Source organism: Caretta caretta, chromosome 2, assembly GCF_965140235.1.
Source record: "Caretta caretta isolate rCarCar2 chromosome 2, rCarCar1.hap1, whole genome shotgun sequence".
Lineage (NCBI taxonomy): Eukaryota > Metazoa > Chordata > Testudines > Cheloniidae > Caretta > Caretta caretta.
Window position 1 is genome coordinate 215,044,965 of NC_134207.1, and position 24,278 is coordinate 215,069,242.

A 24,278-nucleotide genomic window follows, 5' to 3' on the forward strand; every position below is an offset into this window, starting at 1 on the left:
TTAAGACAATTCTCTGTGCAGGATTGTAGTCTAGGAACCCATCCTGCAAATCCTAAAGCCTTTTCTAAACATACAACTTGTGCCAGTTACACCAGTATAGTTAAAGCAGTACAACCTCCCTAGGCCTACGCAGTTTTGTCAACAAAAGTCAGCTTTTGTCGACAAAACAGAGGAGGTGTATACACTGAAAAGCCCCTCCCGCCGATGTAACTTCCCTGCTATGCTGACATAATAAAACCACCTCAACAAGTGGCATAGAGATTTTTGCGATGTAGTTAAAGCAACACAGCATCAGTGTAGATACTGTGCTCCGTTATGTCACCCTAATTGGCCTCCAGGAGGTGTCCCACAAAGCCCATCTTGACCACTCTGGTAAGCAGTTTGAACTCCACTGCCCGGAAGGTACACAGGTATGTGCCCTTCCCCCCATTTAAAGCCCCAGGAATTTTTGAAATTCCTCTTCCTGTTTGCTCGGTGTGCACAGTTCACACAACATCTTCCCAATTGACCATGCCTATGCTGCTCTCCTGCTTGGAGCCCACTGGAGCTATTGGATCTGCTGAGTCTATTGGGAGAGGAGGCTATGCAGTCACAGGTTAATTCCAGTTATTGGAACTTTGATACCTATGGGCTGATTGCTAGTGATGAAGGAGAAGAGGCACGAGAGGGACATGCAGCAGTGCCATGCTAAGATCAAGGAGCTGCACGCCATCCTCAGCAGTGACCCCACCTCCACCGCCAAGAGCCCCGTGGATACTTTTGGGGGACTGGAGGCAGCGGCCAGTGGACTCAACCCCAGTGACGAAGCGGTGGAGGAGGAAGTGGAGCATGTGGCAGGGTCGTCCGGTGGTGTGGCAAGTCAGGACCTCTTTTTCACTTCAGAGGGGTCTAACCAGTCCCAGCACTCTGGCTCTGGCACGCAGGATGCAGGAGAGGGGAGCTCCGGTAAGTGCTCATTTTGCTTTGATACTGCACGGTGAGAGGAGATTGCGCCCTTGTGTACTTTGTTATATGGTAGAGGAGGGATAAGGGACAGAAAGTAACAACAGAACCTGTCCATCTATGCAGTGGGGATGTGGTGGAAAAGTTTGTTAATGTTCACGGGGATGTCCCGGGAATTCTCCATAGAGATCTCTAGGAAACTTTCCTATGGGTACTCTGCAATTCTCTGCCGAAGGCTCTTTGGAAGAGCTGTCTTATTTCTTTCCCCACCGTAGGAAACTTTGCCGTGCCACCTGGCAATTATTTCTGCAGGGATCAAAGCACCACACACGTGAGCAGCGTATGGAGCTGGTCTGAAGCCACACTCTTGCAAGAGATGCACCCTTGCATCCTGGGTTACCCTTAGGAGTGAAATACCGGGTTTGATTACCCTAGCCGGTGGAAAAGGGTACCAATATTCAGAATAGACTCCCTAGCCACTTGTAGTAACTGGCTTAGCAAACCACCATTTGTCCCTTCTTGCCCATTCCCCCTTGCCAGTCCTCCCGCCCAAAACTCCCCATATTTGGGACTTGCACCAACCTGTTTTCTAGTCAAGGGACAGTGAGAAAGAGGTGTGTGTAACTGTCTCTGTTCGTTGTTTCTTTGTCTTTTGCAGATGTGCCCTTGAGGACCCACTCCTGCACACCAGTGGAGCGCCTTCATCAGATAAGGTGGCGAACCCGGAAGAGTAAGGAGGATATGTTTTGCGAAGTGCTGCAGTCAACAGATGCAGCATATAGTGAAACGAGAGTGGAGGGAGACAATTAATGAAAGACTGAGGCTTTCCTGGAAAGGACACGGGGCAGGAGTGGATGATAAAGTTCCTGGAGGGCCAGACAGAGATGATGAAGTCTCTCATTACCCTGCAATCATAGAATCATAGAATATCAGGGTTGGAAGGGACCTCAGGAGGTCATCTAGTCCAACCCCCTGCTCAAAGCAGGACCAATCCCCAATTAAATCATCCCAGCCAGGGCTTTGTCAAGCCTGACCTTAGAAACTTCTAAGGAAGGAGATTCCAATCTGAGCACATCCATGTACATCTTTCTCTGCAGCTACTACAGAACTCTGGTCCATGCCCTCCCCAAACTCCCCACTGCATTTTTCACGTGTTCTCGGTTTCTCTCAGTACCCCATGCACTCCATAGCTAGGGACTGGTCTCCCAACGAAAGCTGGAGTACACACAGCTGTGAGAGCCCTAACCGTGAGACTGTTCCTCATTCAAACATCCTCAGTTTGACCAAAAATTTGTGTTTTGTCCTGTTGTTAAACTTAAGTCTTTGAAATAAAATGAATCTTTATTTGTGGCATACACAGATCAATCATTGCTAACATTAAAACACGGTGGCTATAGGTAGGAATATTTACGTAGTACAATTAACATTCAGAAATCAAGCACTATGGAGTAATTCAAGACGGCAAGTAAACATTGCCTGGCCACATGCATCACATAAAGACACGTGTCATAAATATAAAGGGAAGGGTAAACCCCTTTGAAATCCCTCCTGGCCAGGGGAAAGCTCCTCTCACCTGTAAAGGGTTAAGAAGCTAAAGGTAACCTCGCTGGCACCTGACCAAAATGACCAATGAGGAGACAAGATACTTTCAAAAGCTGGGAGGAGGGAGAGGAACAAAGGGTCTGTGTCTGTCTGTAGTCGTCTTGGCCAGGGACAGAACAGGAATGGAGGCTTAGAACTTTTAGTAAGTAATCTAGCTAGGTATGTGTTAGATTATGATTTCTTTAAATGGCTGAGAAAAGAATTGTGCTGAATAGAATAACTATTTCTGTCTGTATATCTTTTTTGTAACTTAAGGTTTTGCCTAGAGGGGTTCTCTATGTTTTTGAATCTAATTACCCTGTAAGATATCTACCATCCTGATTTTACAGGGGGGATTTCTTTATTTCTATTTACTTCTATTTTTTATTAAAAGTCTTCTTGTAAAAAAACTGAATGCTTTTTCATTGTTCTCAGATCCAAGGGTTTGGGTCTGTGGTCACCTATGCAGATTGGTGAGGCTTTTTATCCAACATTTCCCAGGAGAGGGGGGGGTGCAAGTGTTGGGAGGATTGTTCATTGTTCTTAAGATCCAAGGGTCTGGGTCTGTAGTCACCTAGACAAATTGGTGAGGCTTTTTACCAAACCTTGTCCAGGAAGTGGGGTGCAAGGTTTTGGGAAGTATTTTGGGGGGAAAGACGCGTCCAAACAGCTCTTCCCCAGTAACCAGTATTAGTTTGGTGGTGGTAGCGGCCATTCCAAGGATAACGGGTGTAATATTTTGTACCTTGGGGAAGTTTTGACCTAAGCTGGTAAAGATAAGCTTAGGAGGTTTTTCATGCAGGTCCCCACATCTGTACCCTAGAGTTCAGAGTGGGGGAGGAACCTTGACAACATGTTACTGAGAATCATGGTCAAAATGCTGCTTCAAAACCTCTCTGCTTCGAATAGTCTTCCACTGCACCCCTCTAATTGCCCTTGTATCTGGCTGCTCAAAATCAGCAGCCAGCCGATGAGCCTCAGTGGTCCACCCCGGGGAAACTTTTCCCCCCATTGCTTCACAAATATTATTCAGAGCACAGCAGGTCGCAATGACCATTGGAATATTTTCCTTATTGAGGTTCAACCAGCCAAAAAAACAGCACTAGCCACCTTTTAATCGGCCAAAGGCACATTCACTGGTCATTCGGCGCCTGCTGAGCCTGTTGTTGACGAACTCCTTGCTGTTGTCAAGGTTCCCAGTGTAAGGCTTCATGAGCTACAGGAGCCATGGGTAGGCAGGGTCTCCCAAGATCACTATGGGCATTTCCACATCCTCCACTGGAATCTTCTGCTTTAGAAAGAAAATTCCAGTGTACAGCTTTCTATACAGGCCAGTGTTCCTAAAGATGCATGCATCATGCCCCTTCCCTAACCATCCCACACTGATGTCAGTGAAAGACCATGAAGAAGTAACTTTTTCGGTTGATGTACTTTATCAAAAGATGGTCGGGGGTCAAAATTGGATATGTGGTCCATCTGTCACTCCTCAGTTAGGGAATTCTATTGCCTCAAAGCCACTGATTATTTCCTGCACGTTACCAAGAGTCACAGTCCTTTGTAGCAGGAGGCAATTAATGGCCCTGCATACTTGCATCACCACAACCCCCACAGTGGACTTCCCAACTCCAAACTGATTTGTGACTGACCGGTAGTCTGGAGTTGCCAGCTTCCACACAGCGATGGCCACTAGCTTTTCCACTGTGAGGGCAGCTTTTGTTGTGGTATCCTTGTGCCGCAGGGCAGGGGTGAGCTCCGCACACAGTTCCATGGCAGACAATATGGCAGGCATCACTGATCTACTCTCTTTTTCTCAACTCATGGAATAGTGTGGGACCAGCCATGTCGTGTTCATAACACTCATCACCATACTGGCCAGCAGCTCAGGATTCATGCTGTCAGGCAGAGGTGGCGGGTGCACAGTTTGCAACATCACGAAACGATGTAGGAAGCCCAGGTAATGATGAGACAGAAAGAACTGCATCATGAGATGGTGATCTGTTCCCAGAGCTCCTAGCGGCAGAGATTGACAGAGGATGGCGAGTTGCACAGTGGGATAGCTACACACGATGCAACGCATTCTCCGTCGATGCGAGAGCAATGGCTGTGGACGTGGTCTGCCGACACAAGCAGTGTTGCATGGACATGCACAACTGGTGTTCTTAAAGCAACTTACGATAGTCAACATAACTTGCGTAGACTTAATTCTGTAGTATAGACATGGCCCTATTGTGGACACAGTAATATTGGTAAAAATAAGCTTATACTGGTAGACCTTACTCTGTACAGGAAGGGGAATAAGCTATACTTGTATAAGCATATATATATACTGGTATAATTGTGTCTACATTAGTGCTGTACTAGCATAACTGAATTGGTACAGAGTGGCACATAGTAATATCAGTAGAAAGACTGTGTAGACTTATGTCAGTAGGCTTTGCTCACATGAATAACAACACTGAAGTCGGTGGGACTGTTTGTGAGGATAAAGATGATTTGCATGAATAAGGTTTTTAAGAGTTAGGTGTTAAGTTATACATGGGATAGCAAGAGATGACAGAGGTATGTGGAAAGAATGAGTTTTATAATAATAAGAGATCATGAGAACCTTTTATTTCTTATTCCCCCAAAGTTTATATACTATTGTTTTTTTATTCCCTCTTGCTCTAAAATAAATTAATATTAATATATTAAATTAACAGTTTGAGAGAGTGAAGTCTGACGGGAATAGGTGTGGTAGAATGGAGGTCAGTGCTGGAAGACAACAAAGTATAAAATAGAAGATCTGTATGAGTACTCAAACTTGCCACATATTTTACTTTGTTTTGCTTTGTGATAACATTTTTTTCCTTTGAGGAGAATTGGGAATTTGAATTATTTTAGGCTAAAATTCCAGAGAATAAAATCGTATTGGAGCAGAGGCTTTGGTTCAGCTTCAGGGTCTAGTGCAGTGGTTCCCAAACTGGGGTTCGTGAAAAGTTACAGGGGGTTCTCGGAGAAAAAAATCCCTAATGCAGACAGAGCTGTCCCTAGGGACCCCGGGCAGCATGGGGCCAGCAGCCCGGAGCCCCTGGACTTCCAAGAGCTAAGCAGATCAAAGCAAGCGTATCTATCCCACTGAGGAGATTTAAACTTCAAGACTCCTTATAAAAATGGAAAGGGAGGTGGATATTTTTTGCTGTTTTTAAAATTAAATAGGCAGCTAGTATTGTTTTTTAAATTATTATGAAGAACAAGTTTAAGCTTTGTTGTAACATGAGTTGTTTGCCTGGGCTGCTCAAGGACTGAATGCTTTTGTAGGAGGAACTCTTTGAGTTGGCTTCTTAAATCCCTTCATGCTGTTTCACATCTGATACTCCTTGATGAAACATAGGAGCCTTGTCTTACAACAGGCTTATTCAAACTGATACAAGCTATGAAAGTGAGATCTTGGAAGAGTGTTGCCGTTTTCATAATGTAATACAAATACTGTGATGATAAATAATAATTAATTGTGTGTAATAAGCATGTCACAAAAACAAATTTTGCATTTCCAAGATCACTGCTTTTATAATTTATACTCTGGTAAAGGAAATATTCATTTTTAAGGGGGGGTTCGTGAGACTTGACATTTTAGTGAAAGGGGTTCACAGGTTGTTAAAGTTTGGGAACCACTGGTCTAGTGGGAACATTTTTTCGAAAATGTAGGGTGCTATTTCCTGTAATCAAGGGCTTTCCAGAGTCTGATGATGATTTCCCAGCTGTATCGTTTTGGTGAATTGTTTTTAGCCTTGGGTTATTTCATGACTGGTTTTCGCATATTAAGAATGGGAGAGAATCATATTCATCTTGCTGATAGAAAACAGGGAATAGAACTCCCATAACTCCCTCTCCCCTTCCCTCCACCTTACAAAAAGTTTGGCTTTGTGCTAAAGTGTGAAAAAAGCCTTGACTGTAGTATGTCAGGCATATTTCAGCTCGATTTGTGTCAACCCTAATAAGTCAGTTGACAGGGTAATAAATTGGGTGTCTGTTCAAGCCCTGGCACCTGTACAGGAAATAAAAGGGGATTTCAGTTGCAGGCGGGTTCACTTTGTTTTGCAAATGGAAGTTTTCACAAGGCTTCTCCCTCTCCCTCCCTTTTAGTGAAGTCATATTATTAAAATGTTTATTCCAATTTGAACTGGAGCCAGTTTTTCATCTGGAAAAGAAAGCTCCAAAGTGTCTTTTGAAATGTAAAGCCCTAACCTTTCCACTCCAAAACAAAGGCTTCGTGAGCTTTTAATTATTCATGCATCCTGATGTATAATACGTGTCTGAGTAACTGCAGTTTATTTAAAAGAAATTGTCTTTGTCCTGCATTTTGAAATTCCGCAGTGCTGTCGCTTCGTTTCTTCCTGTAATTGATTTGCATGGTTGATCTTCACAACAGAAGCCTGGGAATCCTAGAAAAGCCCCACAAATAGCCTCCATGATCGATTTCAAAATTGCTTGTTTCATGATATAATAAAGTAGTGGTTATGGAGGGATAGCTTGCAAGATAAGAGGTGACCGTGCTAGTTACACAATATTGATAAGTCCTCCTTCCCTGGAATAACGTACACAAGTTTTTTTACCTTCACTTCTAGCCTTCTCGAAATGTGGGTTGGGACCCCTCTTTTAATGGGGTTGCCTGGATTGCTGGACCCCGGGGCTGAGCCCCACTGTCCCGGGGCCGAAGGCCAAGGGCTTCAGCCCTGGGTGGCAGGGCTCAGGCTGTGGCTTTGCCCCCCACCCCAATCTAAGGTGGTGGGTGTCGGGTTTAGCCTCCCCCCCCCACCCCAGGGATCATGTAGTAATTGTTGTTGTCAGAAGTGGGTCGTGGTTCAATGATGTTTGAGAACCACTGACTTAAAAAAACCAGACCAAAATAGTTAGGAAAACTTCATAAAAGGGAAGGGAAAAGGGGAACTGGAGAATGCATAATAATTTAAGTAATGTTAAGGAAATTGGTTTTAGTTAGCCTTGAGAAACAAGGTATTCACAAAAAGAAAAGGAGGACTTGTGGCACCTTAGAGACTAACCAATTTATATGCATCCGATGAAGTGAGCTGTAGCTCACGAAAGCTCATGCTCAAATAAATTGGTTAGTCTCTAAGGTGCCACAAGTCCTCCTTTTCTTTTTGAGAATACAGACTAACACGGCTGCTACTCTGAAAGGTATTCACAATAAATTTATTTATAATGCTAATGGAACTTATGGGCAGTGTGTGTGTAATCTGTCACCTTCTGCGCCCAATCCTGAGAGGCTATGGATCTGTTGCAACTCCTAGCTTGAGAGCCTTGCTTTTTAGTTCAAGCTATAAAGTCTCTGAAGGTCCCACGTTCAATACATACCACCAACCAAGATGGTAGCTGTCCTCTGGATTTTCCTAGATTGTCCCCTTGGGATCTGCACTGGGAAGGGGATATCTGTGCATGGATTTCCCTCTTCTGCTCAGATGGTATCCTTCTTCTACTCTCCACACACACCCTGCTGCTTCAGGCCCCACACAGGTTGTTCCGCAGTGCTGTGGCCCATGCTAAGGGGAGGGGGGAAGAGGGTGCACATTATCCCCTCCCCTGGTCCTGTGGTGCTTGCTAGACCTTCTTGCAGGGAGCCAATTGACTGTCTTTCCCCTGAATAATGCAGGGATATCTCTATGAGGGGAGCTGCATATGTGGATTGTGACTTCATTCCCCAGAATTTTTTCACATGTTGCTTTTGTTATCTGGCCCAATGGGGACACAATGGTTTAGAGTGGACACTAGTATTAAAACAAGTAGCAGTAGCTTAAAGTAAAGGACAAATGGAATTTTCAAATGAAAAAACAACAACAGAATCTCTCTGATGATTCGGGTAATTGGATAACAGGTTGTCTGTAATAGTAAATTCAGCAGAGGTGCTCAAAGTGAGAATAGGTAAGTCTATGGAATATACAGGTTAGGAAAGACCTTCTCTCTCTCTCTCTCTCTCTCTCCCCCCACCCCCTTAGGGTTTCATGCTGCCTGATGCAGAAGGCTGGACTCGATGACCCAAAATGGCTGGCCTTCGGTTGCAACCCTATTTATGTTTAAAAACTCTAATATAACTAACTGTCTTCAATGATTTTAAGAAGTTGAACTTAGGGTTCAGAAAAAAGGAATTAAATATTAAAAACTCTGAGCAAGTTTTGAAAGTTGTAACTGAATACTAGGTCTGGACTTTTCTATTTATCACACTGGAAAAGAAAAAATCAAATATATTTAGCTAAGCAATTTCTGAATTATACTGGTATGATGGATTAGTCTTCATTAGTTATGGTAATCAACTAGTGTCATGTGCTGTAGATTTGTGGTTTGAGCATAAAGGAAAAATAAGCAGATTCTGACTTCTAGTGAGAGTTGTATATTAAAAAAATGTGTTGCCAGGTTAGTTTGAGTTTTTACACCTTGGCGTCAGCTCATGGAACAAAAGGGCTCCAGGGGAAATGCTGAAAGTTGATCAAAAATGGAGGAAATGTATCAGTTCACATGTATTTGGATGTACTGCAGAAGCATTATATGTTAATAAAAGGCAAAGAATCAAGTGAGAAAACAGTATGTAATAATAATAATTGTATGTTGCAAGAGGTGTTTTAAATTTCCTGGTCATTGAAAAGATGTTAAGAAATACCTTTTGTGTGTGTGTTTGAATAGCATCAGTTCCCTTCTGACCTGTTGTGAAGGTGATTAAAATTTATACTAAACCTTGCATATGCCTCATATTGCAAAAATCTGGTTTGAGACATAAAATCATCTCTAGAAATATTTCTGTTACATGGCTCTTATGAAAGTTAAACATGTTCCAGGTGCATCTGTTGCTACTTCTGGGCATAGCTAAAACGTTTTTGAAAGTGGCAGGTACACCTGCCATTGCTGCTTGCAATGAAATTCTCAATCTACCAGCTGCCAAAGTGAGGGTGAACAGACTTTCTGAAGTGAGAAAACAGGACAATTGTTGCAGGGATAGAGGTGAAGCGCAGGTGTGTTTTGGCAGCTGATGATCATAATTAGGGCCCTACCAAATTCACGGTCCATTTTGATCAATTTCACAGTCATAGGATTTTTAAAATAGTAAATTTCATGATTTCAGCTATTTGAATCTCTACACAGTGTTATAACTGTAGGGGTCCTGACCCATAAAGGAGTTATAGGTGGGTCGCAAGGTTATTGTGGGGGTGTTGTGGTACTTCTACCCTTGTTTCTTCGCGGGTGCTGGCCATGGCGCTGCCTTCAGAGCTGGCAGCTGCAGAGCGGAGACTGCTGGCCGGGAGCCCAGTTCGGAAGGCAGAGCCACCACCAGCAGCAGCGCAGAAGTAAGGGTGGCATGGTATGGTATTGCCACCCTTACTTCTGTGCTGCTACCTGCAGAGCTGGGTCCTCAGTCAGCAGCCACCACTCTCTGGCCACCCAGCTCTGAAGGCAGCAGCGCAGAGGTAAAGATGGCACGGTATGGTATTGCTACCCTTACTTCTGCTCTGCGGCTGGCGGGGCGCTGCCTTCAGAGCTGGGCGCCTGGCTAACAGCCGCCGCTCTCCGGCTACCTGGCTCTGAAGGCAGCGCAGAAGTAAGGGTGGCAATACCATGACCTCCCCCCCCCCCCCCCCGCCGAAAATAACCTTGTAACCTACCTGCAACTCCCTTTTGGGTCAGGACCCCCAATTTGAGAAACTGGTCTCCCCCATGAAATCTGTGTAGTATACGGGAAAAGCACACAAAAGACCAGATTTCAACACGGTAGACCAGATTTCACAGTTCATGACGTGTTTTTTCATGGCTGTGAATTTGGTAGGGCCCTAATCATAAAGAGACAGGTTTCCTCTTTCCCTCAGCTAAGGTCCCTTGCACCTTTCTTTCTCTAAAGCCCTCTGCCTTTTCAGCATAAAAATGGGGACAGGTTGCTGCTCTGTTTGCTCAGTAGTAGCTAAAGTTTAGGACTTTCAACTGGGTTGGCTCTTCATTAATAGAAAAATAGCAGTACAGAGACTCATGGTGTTTCCTTCTAGTGTTCAGCTAACTATTGTTATGGCAACAGGTGCTAATGTCACTGATGTAAAAGCATTCAGGATGAAAGTCTCCATAGAAAGAGTTAAAATGCAGCCTTTGCACCCAAAGAATTGTTAAGAGGACAGAGTGAGTTAAAATGGGTGGGCAGTTAAACCTTTTTGAGGTTCCTTTGTGTTACACTGTAGTTGCATTGCATGATCCTATGTTAGCAGTTTCCGTCTAAATGTTTTCCCAAGTATAAAGCCTGGGAACTGAGGGAGGAAAAAGGAAGTATGTGTTAGGCAGGGGAGATTCTAGGAGAGACCTAGGTACAAGACAGCTTTTGCTTGGTGACAGAATAATAGTGCTTTTACTGAGATTTCTGCAAGAGGGAGTTGCCTATGTGCAGTTGGTGACCCCACCGCTGTTCAAGGAAACAGAAATTGTGTACATTTTGTAAATTAATTACACCAAAAATACCCTGGTTTTGCATCACTGATTTCTTCTCCAACTAAGAAACTGACCTATAAGGTCCAAAAGTCTGCTACCAGTCAGCAAAGATGTAAGAAAATATTCACAAGTCCTGATTGCTTTGAACAAAAATGGGAAAGACAGCAGCAAAGTTTCACAGAGGCAGTTTCAGCTACAACACACAGTCTCCGGCCCTTTTAGCCACTAGTTTCTTTTCCTATAACCTTGTGACTGACTCCCAGTACCCGAACCATGGCCTAGAAACCCTTGAGCCCAAAACTATGCTTTCTTCAACCACACAAACTCTTTTGTACTGAGTACTGAGTGAGGGTTAGGCCAGGAATGACTGGAAGTTTAATTAGCCATTGTCCAGCAATACAGCAACACAAAAGAACTCTTCAACCAACTTTTGTCACATTTTTCCTTTTCCCTCACTTTCTCCTTTGCACTTTCCCCCTCTTTTTCTCTATCCCTAACCTTCAGTCCTGCAGTACTCCTTCCATCAGTCTTTCTAGTGTTTCCTCTCCTACTCTCTTCTTGCCACACACATTCTTTCTTATTCATCCTTAGTCCTTCATCTGGCTATGTTAAATGTATAATGAAAATATTCAGTGTGTTCAGATTTGCCATGGAATTATTCAAATAAGAATAATAATTAGGAGCATCCTAAAAGTATTTCTAACTTGTAGATTAAAAATGAGTTTCTCCCAGTCACATGAATACCTTGACATCTCTGCGTACAAAAATGTGGTCAAAGAAACTGTCTAAAAAGCTTTAGGTAATTTGAAGCTAAGAAGGGACTGAAGATCTCCAAAGAAATAAAAAACACTAGAAGACTTCAGGTTGCAATGGAGAAAAGGTTGAACAGGATGGGACTGTGCTATTTTTTCAGTCTTGGCTCACAATCCTTTGTCAATAGTGGCATTGGAGTCAATGGTAATATTGCCAGAATAAGGCTGCAAGATTGGCCGAGTAGCTTTATGTGTTAGAAAAAAACCCTGCAGACTGAAAAGTACCAATATGCAATAGAACAGATCTATTACTCTAATTCAAAAGGTTCTTGAGAAAACTGTTTTGTTGTATATTTCAGTATTGTGTCCAGAAGCCTCGAGTTGACTACCTACATCTATGTGTGGGATAACTACAGGCTCTTTGAACTGCGGTGGGACTCACCATGGACCTGGTATATGACATTCCTAGGAGTAGACTTTGTATACTACTGGTTCCATCGCCTGGCCCATGGTAGGACTTAAACAGATTTTTCATTATATTTGCGTGTATGCATATTCCATTTATGTATTCTCAAGGGTCCACTAAGATTCACTTGAACTTTGAGTGGGAGAAACCGATTTTATAGTTTTTTTTATAATATGGATGTGAATGTAGTAAAATGCAAGACCTAGAATTTTAAAAATATTGCTCCTCTGCTCATAGAATACCACAGAAGGAAAAATTTGGGAGGAAATGTAGGTGGGACATGAATCCTACATGTATTGCTCTAATTTGTGCTTCCGGGATTACTTTAATAGTCTGAATGCAGTGGTATAATGGGTTGACTATAAAAGTGTATCCGCATACTTCATTATAATTTGTTATTACAGTAATTCCCAGATCAGGGCCAGATTCCTTGTGTTAATCACTGTATAGTAAATACAGAATCTTTGCTTACAATACACACTTTCAAAAAGGGAGGGGAATGAGAAACAACATATAAACAAAGTACTGATAGGCACATAGCTTGTTAGTTTAATCTTTTAAAAAACATGTTCAGTTTGTACTTAGTTTTTAGGAAAGGGCAAAGGTAAAAATATTTTATGCCCAATTTTTAAAAATGTTTTGTTTATATTAAACTCTTAAATATATAGTTATTTTAATTTAACCCTTGCCTGTTTCTATTTTTTTAAAATGTATACTTAAAAGAGATTCTCTCTCTGTCTTATAAAAGAGAAAAAGGTAAGGTTTAAAAAGGATAAAGCTATTTTTTACTCTCATGATAGGGGCCATATAAATACTTAGGAATATTGGATAGATAGGTATTTCTGTGCATATTTTTTATGGAAATGTAGTACTTATGGACTTACCTATCTATCCAGCTATCTACTTATATGACTCTCCAATTACCACAGTGTTTTTGTTCTGACCTTTTCTGTTTCTGCATTTGAAAATGTGTTAGAGAAATCCTAACATATGGTCTGATCCAAATCCCACTGAAGTCAAAGGAGAAGCGGTCTATTGTCTAAAGGACTTTGGACTGTGGTCTGTAAGGCACAGCCCCCCTCGGTTCATAAAAGCATTGATGCATCTGGTGTTAGTTTTCTAGAATGCAGGGAAAGCATTAGCTGGTGAAAATAGATCAGTGGAAAATATGGAAGAAGGTAGGAAATTAGGAAATTTGGGTGGCTGAACTGAGGGGGAGTGAAGAATGGTCTGCGATCAGGATTTAGCACAATGCTGGGTGGGTGCTTAATTAGGAAGGGAAGAAGATAATCAGACAGACAACAGTGATATGGGGAGGAACTCAGGAGTTCATTGGGGAGAGAAGTAAGTGAGGAAGTGGATGGGAGTTGGAACAATGCTAGGGGAAGGAAGAATTTGCTTCTTTGTGAGTAGCTAAGTTTGGTGTGTGGGAAACTGGGAATATGTGTCACAAAAAATGACATCAACAGTACTTGGAGAATTAGATCATAGTGCTGAAGACTGGAAAAACTCAAAGGACACTCCCATTTCTTTTTAAATAAAATTTCTATTTAGTGAAAAGTATTACTAGAAAAATCATATAAATGGATCTGAATTTCCTCCCGTTGAAGTTGGTAGCAAAACTCCCATTGACAGAAAAGAGGGAAGGATCAGCCCCTAAATCTCTATGAACACATTTCGTTAATTTCTTTTTGAGAGTAGCTCTGAAGGTCATCCAGCTTCTCTGTTTATGCAGAGAGGGAGAAAGGTGTTGTGTTAATAACCTGCTTGTAATTCCACATTTTTAGGATTTGTCTGTACAGCCCCACAGTTAAGTCTATGGGGTATCGCAGAGTGCACTACGTGTTACACTGTAACTCTCCTGTGTGGACACTGTGGGCACAAACTAAAAGGTACCTAGTTCATAGTAATGTAGTCCAGCTTGAAAGAAGACTACATTCATGTGAACTAGGTACCTTTTTAGTTTTCACCAGCAACATGTGCATGGGGGAGTTATACCACAGCACACTATTGCATGCTGCAGTTCAGACCCCCATAATCCAAACTGCAGGGCTATGTAGACGTAGCCACAAAATGGATCACACTTGTAATTAAAATGTAAAATTCCAGTTCATACATAATAGTCCGTAAATGTAGTTCAGAAAGTTGTTCTGTTGCAAAACACTGGTCTAGTCCAAACAATGTTGGTGTCATAGAACCATGCTATATAAGTAAGTTCATTATCCTTGAAGGTATCGTAAACTTGCACAATATCAGTTCGGTGCTCCAAATCACGTAACTGACACCACATTCTTATAGAAACCCACTCTACATATAGACAATGGATTAAACAACACTCTGCTCTTTTGTCAAAGAGTGTTGAAAAAATTCAATATCATAATGGCAAGATTGCTAAACAATATATTACTTCAGAACTGGCTAAGCAAAATCTAATGAAAGAGGCACTTTTTAAAAATAAAGAAGAAACCCTTCTGGAAAAACACTCACCACCTTGATATATTTGGGCGCTGAAGTGTAATCGTGAGTTCAAAAGCTCTTTTTGCTTATAATAGAACTTCAGTCAGAGCCCCCGTGGAATTCAGGAATGGGCCCCACAGTGGCGATAACAGTTGTAGGAACTGTATACCCAAGTAAATGCAAAGTGTATGAATTTTAAAAGATATGAATGATGGCACTAAAGGACTATGACTTTCCTACACTTGAAAGTTGTTTCATTATTGATGTTTAAGATAAGACAGTTGCACCTAGAATTATGATTTAAATTCATTCTGTCAGGATTCAGACTATTTGGGGAAAGAATCCAAACAATTAGAAATTCAGATATTTCTCTTGTAAAAAAAACCAAAAACCCAGCCTTTGAAATAAAATCAAGCTTTGACTTAGTGTTTGAGAAGCTGTTTTCCTCTTTCCTATGTGTGTGTAATAGCCATGATCACAGACTGAATTCACAAGTGTACTGCAAGGACAGGATGCGTTTCTTTGATGTGATCTTACTTTTCAAAGGATGGTGTTACTCTCAGTGTCCTTATGTGTATGTGTTTCATTGTTTGCAATACTCGCTAAGGAGCTTGAAAATAATCTTTTTTACTACTTAATTGACCTCTTCTGGGGCCTGATTCAAAGTCCACTGAAGTCAATGGGAATAATTTCCGAACTGTGGATTTTTTTTTTAATGTTTTTAATGGATTTAATTTTACCTGTTTTGTTTGTGGAATAACCTCACTATGGCCTAGAAACCAGGTTTGCTAGGTTTTCTGCTTCAGTTTTCAGAGAAGGATAGGTGTGGGATTGTATTACTAGATATTTTTAATCCAGGTACAATCCCGACCAAATTATACACTTTTAAGGTGGTTCAAATATGGATCTGACTTACTAGTCTGATTTACTAATATGCTGGATGATTCTGACACTTGGAGCGGTTTCTGATCTCAAAGCCTGGAACAGGGACCTTAACGTTTCTTTCAAACTTAAATTGTAAATTGAACTTTGAAAGCCTTCTGCTTTTGATTTTACCTTTCCAAGTAAAGGACCCAGGGCCAGAGGGAGTGTTCTGTGAGGAATTCTATGCAGGGATTTCCCAAAATTGTCTGGTCATAAAGTGGTGGAGGTTTGTCCTTCTCCTACCTCTTCAGAAAAGGACATCAGGCCTACCCCACACCTTGAGCTTTCCCCAAGTATCTGTGGGAGGGCCAGAGACACCACAAAAGCTTTGGTTCTCAGACGGCATGCTGCTTCTGCTCTCTGGGGGATAAGACTCTCTGGCAGCATGTCTCCCCAGGACATCATACTAACATGGACTTTATACTGGCCAGGGAGCACCCCATGGATCCCAAGAGAGATGGTGGTTATATGGAAAGGGTAGTACAGCCTGCTGTAGTATTAACTTTTCTGGTTTAGTTCCACAGGGCTGGAGAAAGGATGATGTGCATTCCCCATGGCCCTGGCTTGTCCATTTAGCCCACAATTTTCACCCAGTCCCCCAACAAGGATGTTTGGTCATGTGGAGAGGACTTGACTGGGGAGGGCGAAGGGATAGTGCTGATGTAGCCTTCTTTGAAAAAGAGGAGTAACCCATGTGTGGATTGAAGGAGGTGGTATGCCACAATCTGTCCCAGAGAGAGAATTGGGGATTCTGAATGTACAACAATGAAAGCTGGACCAGTGCCCTAGTCAACAGAGGATACCAAGTCTAGTACTAAGTTCATTAAAGGATATTTTCTTTTTTGCATCAGTGAGGACTGCAAGTTTTTGATAGAAAAGTGTAACACTTATCAGAATGTGTTTGCCACCTCTATTGCTTTGGAATTTATTGTCAAATTTTATGGCTCTTATTTATCTGACCCTTTCTTGCCTTTATGCGCTGCCTCTTATCTGTGGCTTCTCACATTCTCTGAAGTCAGCACAATGTGAATGGATTGTGAGGTAAGACCTGATATAAAGGTTAATGGAATATTGGAAGAACTGTAAATTTAAAGGATTCATTGTGATTTGTGAGACTGTTAATTTGAGAAACAGCAATGTAAAGTGGTGTGTGACTTTTGTGATTGGAAATGTGGTCAGAAAAAAGAAGATTCCTCTCGAGATCCAAAAACATTCCAACTTTCTTGTACATAGCAGTAGCTCCAGATTTTAAACATTGTCTGTTTTTTATATGATAAAATGAAGCTGACCACATGAATGAACACCAGTATAATGATGTTGAGTTTAGGAGTGATATTTGAGAAAATGCAGATTGAGAAAGGTGTGATCTTAGCCAAAGAAAAATAGAAAACATGGTGACGTGTAAAGCATCTGGGTAATATTCGGCTCTCATTCTTCTGGGCACAGTGGGAACTTCTTCTGATTGCAATGGGAATTGATCCCCAATGATAAAGGGAACTATATGTGCATTTTAGCAATTCTTTACCTTTTCATAAACAAGATTTAATCTCCCCCCATAGACAGATGTGAATTTCAAGGCAAATGTACTTAAAATATTTTAACTATTAAAGAAAGGATCATGTTGAATGTTAACAGGCCAAAATATTACCCTCCCACACGTACATACAGACAAATAAAATATTTTTTAATTTAAAAATGTTAATCTGAAAATTGTCAGCATTCCAACCCAAAGGGTAGAACTGTAATGCTATGTACTTGCAGTTATAATGTTTGTCCAATTGATTTCATTGTGCTGAGACGTCCAGAAAGGGAGTGATTACATAAAAAGACAGAGTCCAGCTTGTTTTGTTTGTAGCTTGTTACTGTTCTTCCTAGTATATGCCTGTTGCTTAAAAAGGACGGTGGCTCCCTATATTGTGTCAGTAACGGAGTTAAAGTCTCTGCTCCGAGCGTGGTTGACTCACCTAAGATGCTGAGTTTGTTGTGATAGACAAAGATATCACTATCCACTACTTTTTCCTAACATGATAGTGTGAGCGGAATGGTGCCCCTGCGAAAGTTATTGCCCATCCCTGATCTATAACAACTTCTTCTGATGTGCTTATAGCTATCTATAACAGATACTACTCGGGTGACACATGCTTATAATATCTATTAATTATTTATTAACATTTTATAAACCACTTATACATGAAAATTTAATACAAAATGTGACCTAGATTTCCTCCTGTTCCTCTCCTCGATGGCTAACCTGCCTCCTCTGCTCTGTCCACTTCATTAGCTATCTTTCCCTGCATCACAGGGTGTGCTGCCTACTATGGAGCGGTGAGAAAGAACACATTTGGGTAAAAACATGCCCTGGCTAATGTGCTGCTCTCTCTCCAAAATGTACCTAGCTTTAGCAAAGTATTTAATTAGCTTCCACAAACTTCTTTTCCTTGCCTGATCTCAGCCCAAGAAGCCCTGGAATGTGATTCCTTCTGAGGACATGCTCAATTGAGAGGTAATGACATTGACTTGGTGTGCAACAGAATGTAATAAGAAGAGCGTGGAAGGGATTTTATTAATACTACTGAGGTGCTTGTGAATGATTTTGTGGCTATAGATACTGGTGACGTCTTTCTCTGAAATTGGCGTGAAAGTCGCTAGATTTGTTACTGGTCACTTTGACACTTATTTTCTCACGAGGGAAACCAAAAAGTCACTAACTCTAGTGACAAAGTTGCTAAGTTGGCAACACTGGAAGGGAGTCGTTGAAACGCTATTTCGCAAGAGTCCTGCCCAAAAATAAGGTTGACAGGGGTCCAGTTTTTGACTGGAAAGTCCAGTTGAAGTGGGACTGGTACAGTGTCTGGTCAGATGTACTGACCTGACACCAAAAGTCTGGTTACCACGATTGGAGGGAAACTCCGGGTCATCAACCTGTGCTAGACCCTGCTGAGCCAGGACCGCATCTTATCTGCATCTCATGGGCAGGCAGGCAGGCTCTGTGTCAGGGGCTGCAGCTCCCATCCCAGCCCTGAGGGAGAGGGAGCTCAGCTTGGTGTAGGGGAAGGGTGGAGAGGATGGAACGATGAGGAAGTGGGAGGGGGAGAGCAACGAGAGATCAGGGCAGGTCCTCGAGGGAAGAAGCGGGACGGGGCGGGGCCTCAGGAGAAGAGGTGGGGCAGGGCGAGGTTCCAGTGCTCCTGCTTTAGTATCCAGTTTTCAGAAATTAGAAAGTTGGCAACCTTGCCCACAAAACTCCTGATTGTGGGGAAACATCCAGCAACACTGATTGGCTGGGAAGCTCTGTTTAAACCAGAAAGGCACAAGAAATTGTCCAAGTAACTAGAGGAAACCCTAGCTGGCTACTACTATTATGGACCCTACCTACTTACCTGACTGCTGAGCCCTGCCTTCCTGCCTGTTCCTGCTTCCCTGTCTGTTCCCAGTTCCTGCTTTTCTGCTGCACTCCAGGTCCCTCCTCCTATGCCCTATCCCTGCCTCTGTTTCCAGCTCTCACCTCCAGCTTGGCACCTGACTGTCTCCAGCTCCAGCCTTTGACTTGGTACCTGATGCAGTCTTCTGACTCTAACCATTAGTCCTATCTGCCTACGCCCAGGTCTTTCTAGTTAATTACATATTTGAAATGACTACTGACTTATAAAAATCTTAAACTTTAGCTAGTGCTGCCCTTTAGTTTGCCTGGGAATTTAACGCTTGTAGCTATTGAGCTATTAATGTACGTAAGCAAGAATCTGAGTTATTCTGGATTTGAGAGTTATGCTTTTTACAATTTTGAGTTTTTGTTTTTTTGTTTTTTGCTTGTATCAGGTTTTTAAAAATGAATCCATTACATTATATAAGTCTGTAAATGTTATCCAGCTGGGATATTATGCCCACAGCATTCTTTCAAACAGGCAATACCAGAAAATTCAACCGGAGAGTTTGTATTTTGGAATTTCAGCTAATTACCCAGTTGAAGGTATCACAGCTACATTGCTCTTCTCTCTTCCTTTTCTGTCTGTCTGTATCTTTGTTTGTATATTTCTGCAAAAGTGTGCGGGAAAAGATTGGTATATGGAAACCAAAGTGGGGGTGTGTGTAAAGCCTTGATTTCCTTGATCCCGTTTAAACCTATGTTTAAGCTGTGTTGCTTATTTCAATTCAGGATATTTCATCTCTATATATTTACCTAAAATTGAATTGCCCAATAATACCTGTCCATTGAACAAACAAAATGTTCAAGTCACAGGATTCCAAGCCTTATTTTAAATAAATGTACTTTTCAAGATAGATCTGAAAGGCCTGGGAGTGTGAAATGGCATAGTTAGTTGCAGTGCCAGCTTTACTATACCAGCCTCTCTCCTGACCTAGAAGCATGCTTGAGACAGCTAGATGTTGAGAGAGCTGCATGCTGATTTCATGCTTTACCTTTCTGTTGAAACTTCCGACAAGGTTGCGAAGTGTAGTGGTGGTTTTTGCGATGTGGAAATTTGCTTTTGAATAATTAGACTGAGAAGAAACCCATTCCACATAAACCACTGAACAGCAATGGTAGCAATCTCTGGTTTATACAACTCTCAAGTAGGACTGGTGACCTAGAGAAGTGAAAGAGTCTGTCTTTATCACAGCTGATGGCCCTTTGAGGCAACCAGGCTGTCACCCACGCTTTCTGTAATGATAAAGAAGTAAATGCTGTTCTTTTCCTTTTGCACTAGCAAAAATGCCTGCTCTTTATTTATTGCTCTGTTTCTCTGTCTATATAGTTGCAGCAGCAACAGTTTGCATGGAAATACACAGTAATGAAGCCTTATCTTGGTTAGCCCCTCTGCTTTATGGCAGCAGTTAGCGAACATGGTATGATGATAAACCATGCTTTTGCACTTTTGAAATTTCTATAGAAGTGCTTTACAAACATTGCTGAATTTAGCCTCACAGCATTCTTGTGAGATAGGTAGGAATGTATTAATAATCCTCATTTACAGATTGGATGTGTATTGCCTCTTTTACATCATTCTCAAAGGTTCTGGGGGCGGGGTAGAGTCATGGACTCTGGTGTGGGGTTGGGCTGTTGTAGAAGGCTCAAAATTCCTCCCTCAGGAAGGCTCTTAGGGCTCTTCTACACTGGCACGGTACAGCGCTGCAACTTTCTCGCTCAGGGGTGTGAAACCCGCAAACACCACCAAACCCCCGAGCGCAGCAAGTTTCAGCGCTGTAAAGTACCAGCGTAGGCAGTGCACCAGTGCTGGAAGCCGCGCTCCCAGTGCTGGTAGCTACACCCCTCATGGAGGTGGTTTTTTTTAGAGCTCTGGGCTCTGCCGCAACTACACAAGCCATGTTAGAGCGTTGCCACAGCTGTAGACTAGCCCTTACGCTGTCTCTTATTTTGTGTTGCATAATACAAGGAGAAGTTCTATCTTTGCAGTACCAGGGCCAAGGATTTATCCATAAATTAGAAACTTCCTTATGTTTAATGCCTGTGAGCAAATATGAAAAACTAGAAACAAAATTGGGCATATCATTGTGTTCCTTTCCTTCAGCTACTCTGAAAACGTGAATCTGAAATTACTGTGATTTCAGATAGTTTTTCAGTGTCTCTAGATATTTATAGAATTGGAAGGTACTATGACTTTTTTTGGTATGAAAATTGTTTGAATAACTGAAATTTTTTCAAGAGGCTGTACAAACCCAAATCACATTAGAATTACCTAAAACATGATTTGGCCTGGCTGTGGCTAGAACCTCACGCTAATAACTGACTTGTCTACATTACAGTTATAAATATAAAGGACAATAGTAATAATAAAACCTTAATGAGTGCCTTTGTAAATATAAAAAGTGTGGGTTTGTTACTATGAATAAATATCCTAGAATGAGCTTTGTGAATGAATACAAGCACAGTTTGTTTTATTTTAAAATGGCAAGCACTTCCTTTCAGCATATTTACTCAGATTTTTAGAAGCTAGGTGACTGTGAAGGTTTCATTCTTTGATAAAATTCTAGTGAGACCATCGGCACTTAGAATCTTTTGTTATGCATTTTAAGATTAATTAAATTTAATGACAATTAATATTTAAAATGTGTATGGAGGAAAGAAAATATTGCTGCTTCTTGGCCAGGATTTTTGCATGTATGTTCCCTCCAATGCATCTTTATTGCCTTAATTACAAGTATTTAAAGCTGCCAAAAATGCTTTTTGAGCACAGGAAAGGCAGTCTTTTCCCCAGGACACTCTGTATAAACTGAGAGTTTATTGTTGGAAGATATAACCTGAAAAAAATGACTAAACCAGATTTTTTCCTTTCTTCTGTATGTTTAATAGCTAGGAATATGATTAGACTTGTTTTGATGTCACTTTTACAGTCTGTTTTTTCAATCCCAGTCCAACTACACAGGAAATTTAAGTAATCTGTATTAATTCTCAATTGCATTTGAGGGTCAATAATTCATCAAGGCAACTGTTGAATGGTTTAAAAGTGAAATTGTTTGTTTAGCCTTTATAATCAAATCACATGCTTAAAACATAACAGAACACGGGCAGGTTATTATGAAAAGATATTCATGATGCAAACTCTCATATGCAGTAATACAAAGCTATATTAGGAGATCAGCATGTGAAACTTCAGGTGAATTGGCTTGTCTTTAGTGAAGTTAGTTTAAAAAAACCAAAACTTGAAATTGGAAGATGGCTTAAATTTTGACTATGAAATAATTGACTGGCACTCTTCTCTAGTTAATGTACTTTTTAAAATAAGAACACAATGAAAACAATGCTTAGTTCTTATGTAGCCCTTCTCATCATTAGGTCTCAAAGTGCTTTACAAAGGAAGTCAGTGTCATTATCCCCATTTTACAGATGGGGAAACTGATGCATGAGGAGGTGAAGTGATTTGCCCAAAACCAGTGGCAAACCTGGGAATAGAACCCATATTTCCTGACTCCCAGTTTAGGTAGGCCACACTGTCTTCTCCCTAATTTTATCAATTAAAAACTAATCTAGATTGCAACATGTGGTGTGGAACCAAGTTAATGTTTTTATGGTGATTTTAGTATTTGAATTTCTTGTTTTGCATGTTTAAAATCTTAATATTTCATTAATGTAGGATTTTCCTCATAATATATTAATAAAGTACATAAATTAGTCTTTATTGTTGTCTAGGAGCTGAGGAGTTTATTCTTGAATTTACTGTCTATATCTATTTTTAATCCGTAATGTTTTTTTTAAAAGTCTATTTTAGGATCTAGCAACATTTGCCATATATTAGAAATACAATCACATAATAAATACAATCACATATGTATGCACTCTGTGGCTGCAGAAGTACATATTCACAGACTGAAAACCACAGTCAAAGGAATCCAGACTGCTTATTTTTATACTTACTGGTATCCCAGGGAAAAAGGTAAAGATCAGTTTATAAAACCTGGACAAAAGAAGGATGTAACTTTTTCTGTTCTCCCTTGGGATGAATCTCAGCTGAAATAACTGACAGTTTTTGGACTTGCAGAAGGAAATGATGAGGTAAGATAAATATCCAGATGTTTGCTGGCCAGATGTATAAGCTTACATTTTGGAAGACATGAATGCTATACCTGTGTCTTTTGAGAGGAAGTTGTAAATAGTAAACATACAAACTCTTTATCTTTGCAGTTCTGAAAAATTTTGAGTTTCAAAGTAAAACTTCAAGTTATATCTTTTTGTTTTACTTACCAAATAGCTTAATGAGAAGAGATCTTATAACCAGCTTCAAATGTAAATCTGTACAGTACAAGAGTTTTTTTTTTTTTTTTAAATAATCATTACGTCTGTAAGGCTAATTTGACACCCTTGGTTCATTGTTTTTAATATAGGGAAGATCTAGTTTACAAAAGTGTCTTCGTTTTCCATCATAAGGAAGTAGGTGTGCCATCTTTTTGAAAGTTTCCTATGTTCTATTCCCATGCTTCAAGCCATTTATTTACCAAAAATGCTAAGTTTGACTTTTACCACTCTATCACCTGCTTACACTGATTCTCTCCCTCTCCCACCTAACACAGAGATCTGTTTCTTTTCAAGTAAATTGTTAGAAGTGGCTCCCTGCACTTCTAGAATGCAGGCAAGTTGTTACTGCCCAGACCTCTCCCTCTTAGGGCTGGAATAACTCCCATGGCCTGCATGGCCCAAGAGAAGGATGAATATCAGAGCCTGGATAGGAACTGACAGTTTATGAGAGATGATGAACTCATTTATACAAAGTCCTCATTCCTAGAGAAGCTCCAAAACAAGCATGTGCAAATCTGTGTCTTTTTTCTCTTTTTGGGCTCATGCCATTGGTTGATCATTCCCTGGGCTAGGTGGTCCCACTGCAACTGCCAGAGCATGGAAGCTTGCATGGGGCCCACAATTTCAGGTGGACACAGCCTTTAGTTTTGTAATTCATTTTATTTATTTATGTGTTAAAATGTGCCCAGCCTATGCTGTGCACATACATTATAAAAATATTAAAACAACAGTTAAAATAAGGACCCAGTCTCCTTCCAAAAACAGACCTTCCAAAATTCCACAGCTCAAAACCACAGACTCTTCCAACCAAAATCTCTAACCGACTTACTCATTCCTCCCCAGAGCCCTGGGAGAACAGATAGCCCCTGCAGCATGACCTAAAGGCCACCAATTGCAGGCTCTGTAAGCATATAAAAATAGTGTGCTTCATTTTCAGTATAATCCTGTGTAATGCTGC

At 41.2% G+C, this 24,278-nt stretch overlaps 1 protein-coding gene across 2 annotated transcripts in view; it reads left to right on the forward strand.

Moving 5' to 3' along the window:
* The window catches only part of AGMO (alkylglycerol monooxygenase), a 275,439-nt gene that overhangs the window by 13,656 nt on the left and 237,505 nt on the right, over nt 1–24,278 (forward strand). For both annotated transcript variants that reach the window (XM_048838282.2, XM_048838283.2), the window contains exon 3: nt 12,086–12,237. In XM_048838282.2, coding sequence (XP_048694239.2) covers nt 12,086–12,237 — 152 coding nt within the window. The remainder of the gene's footprint in view (nt 1–12,085; nt 12,238–24,278) is intronic.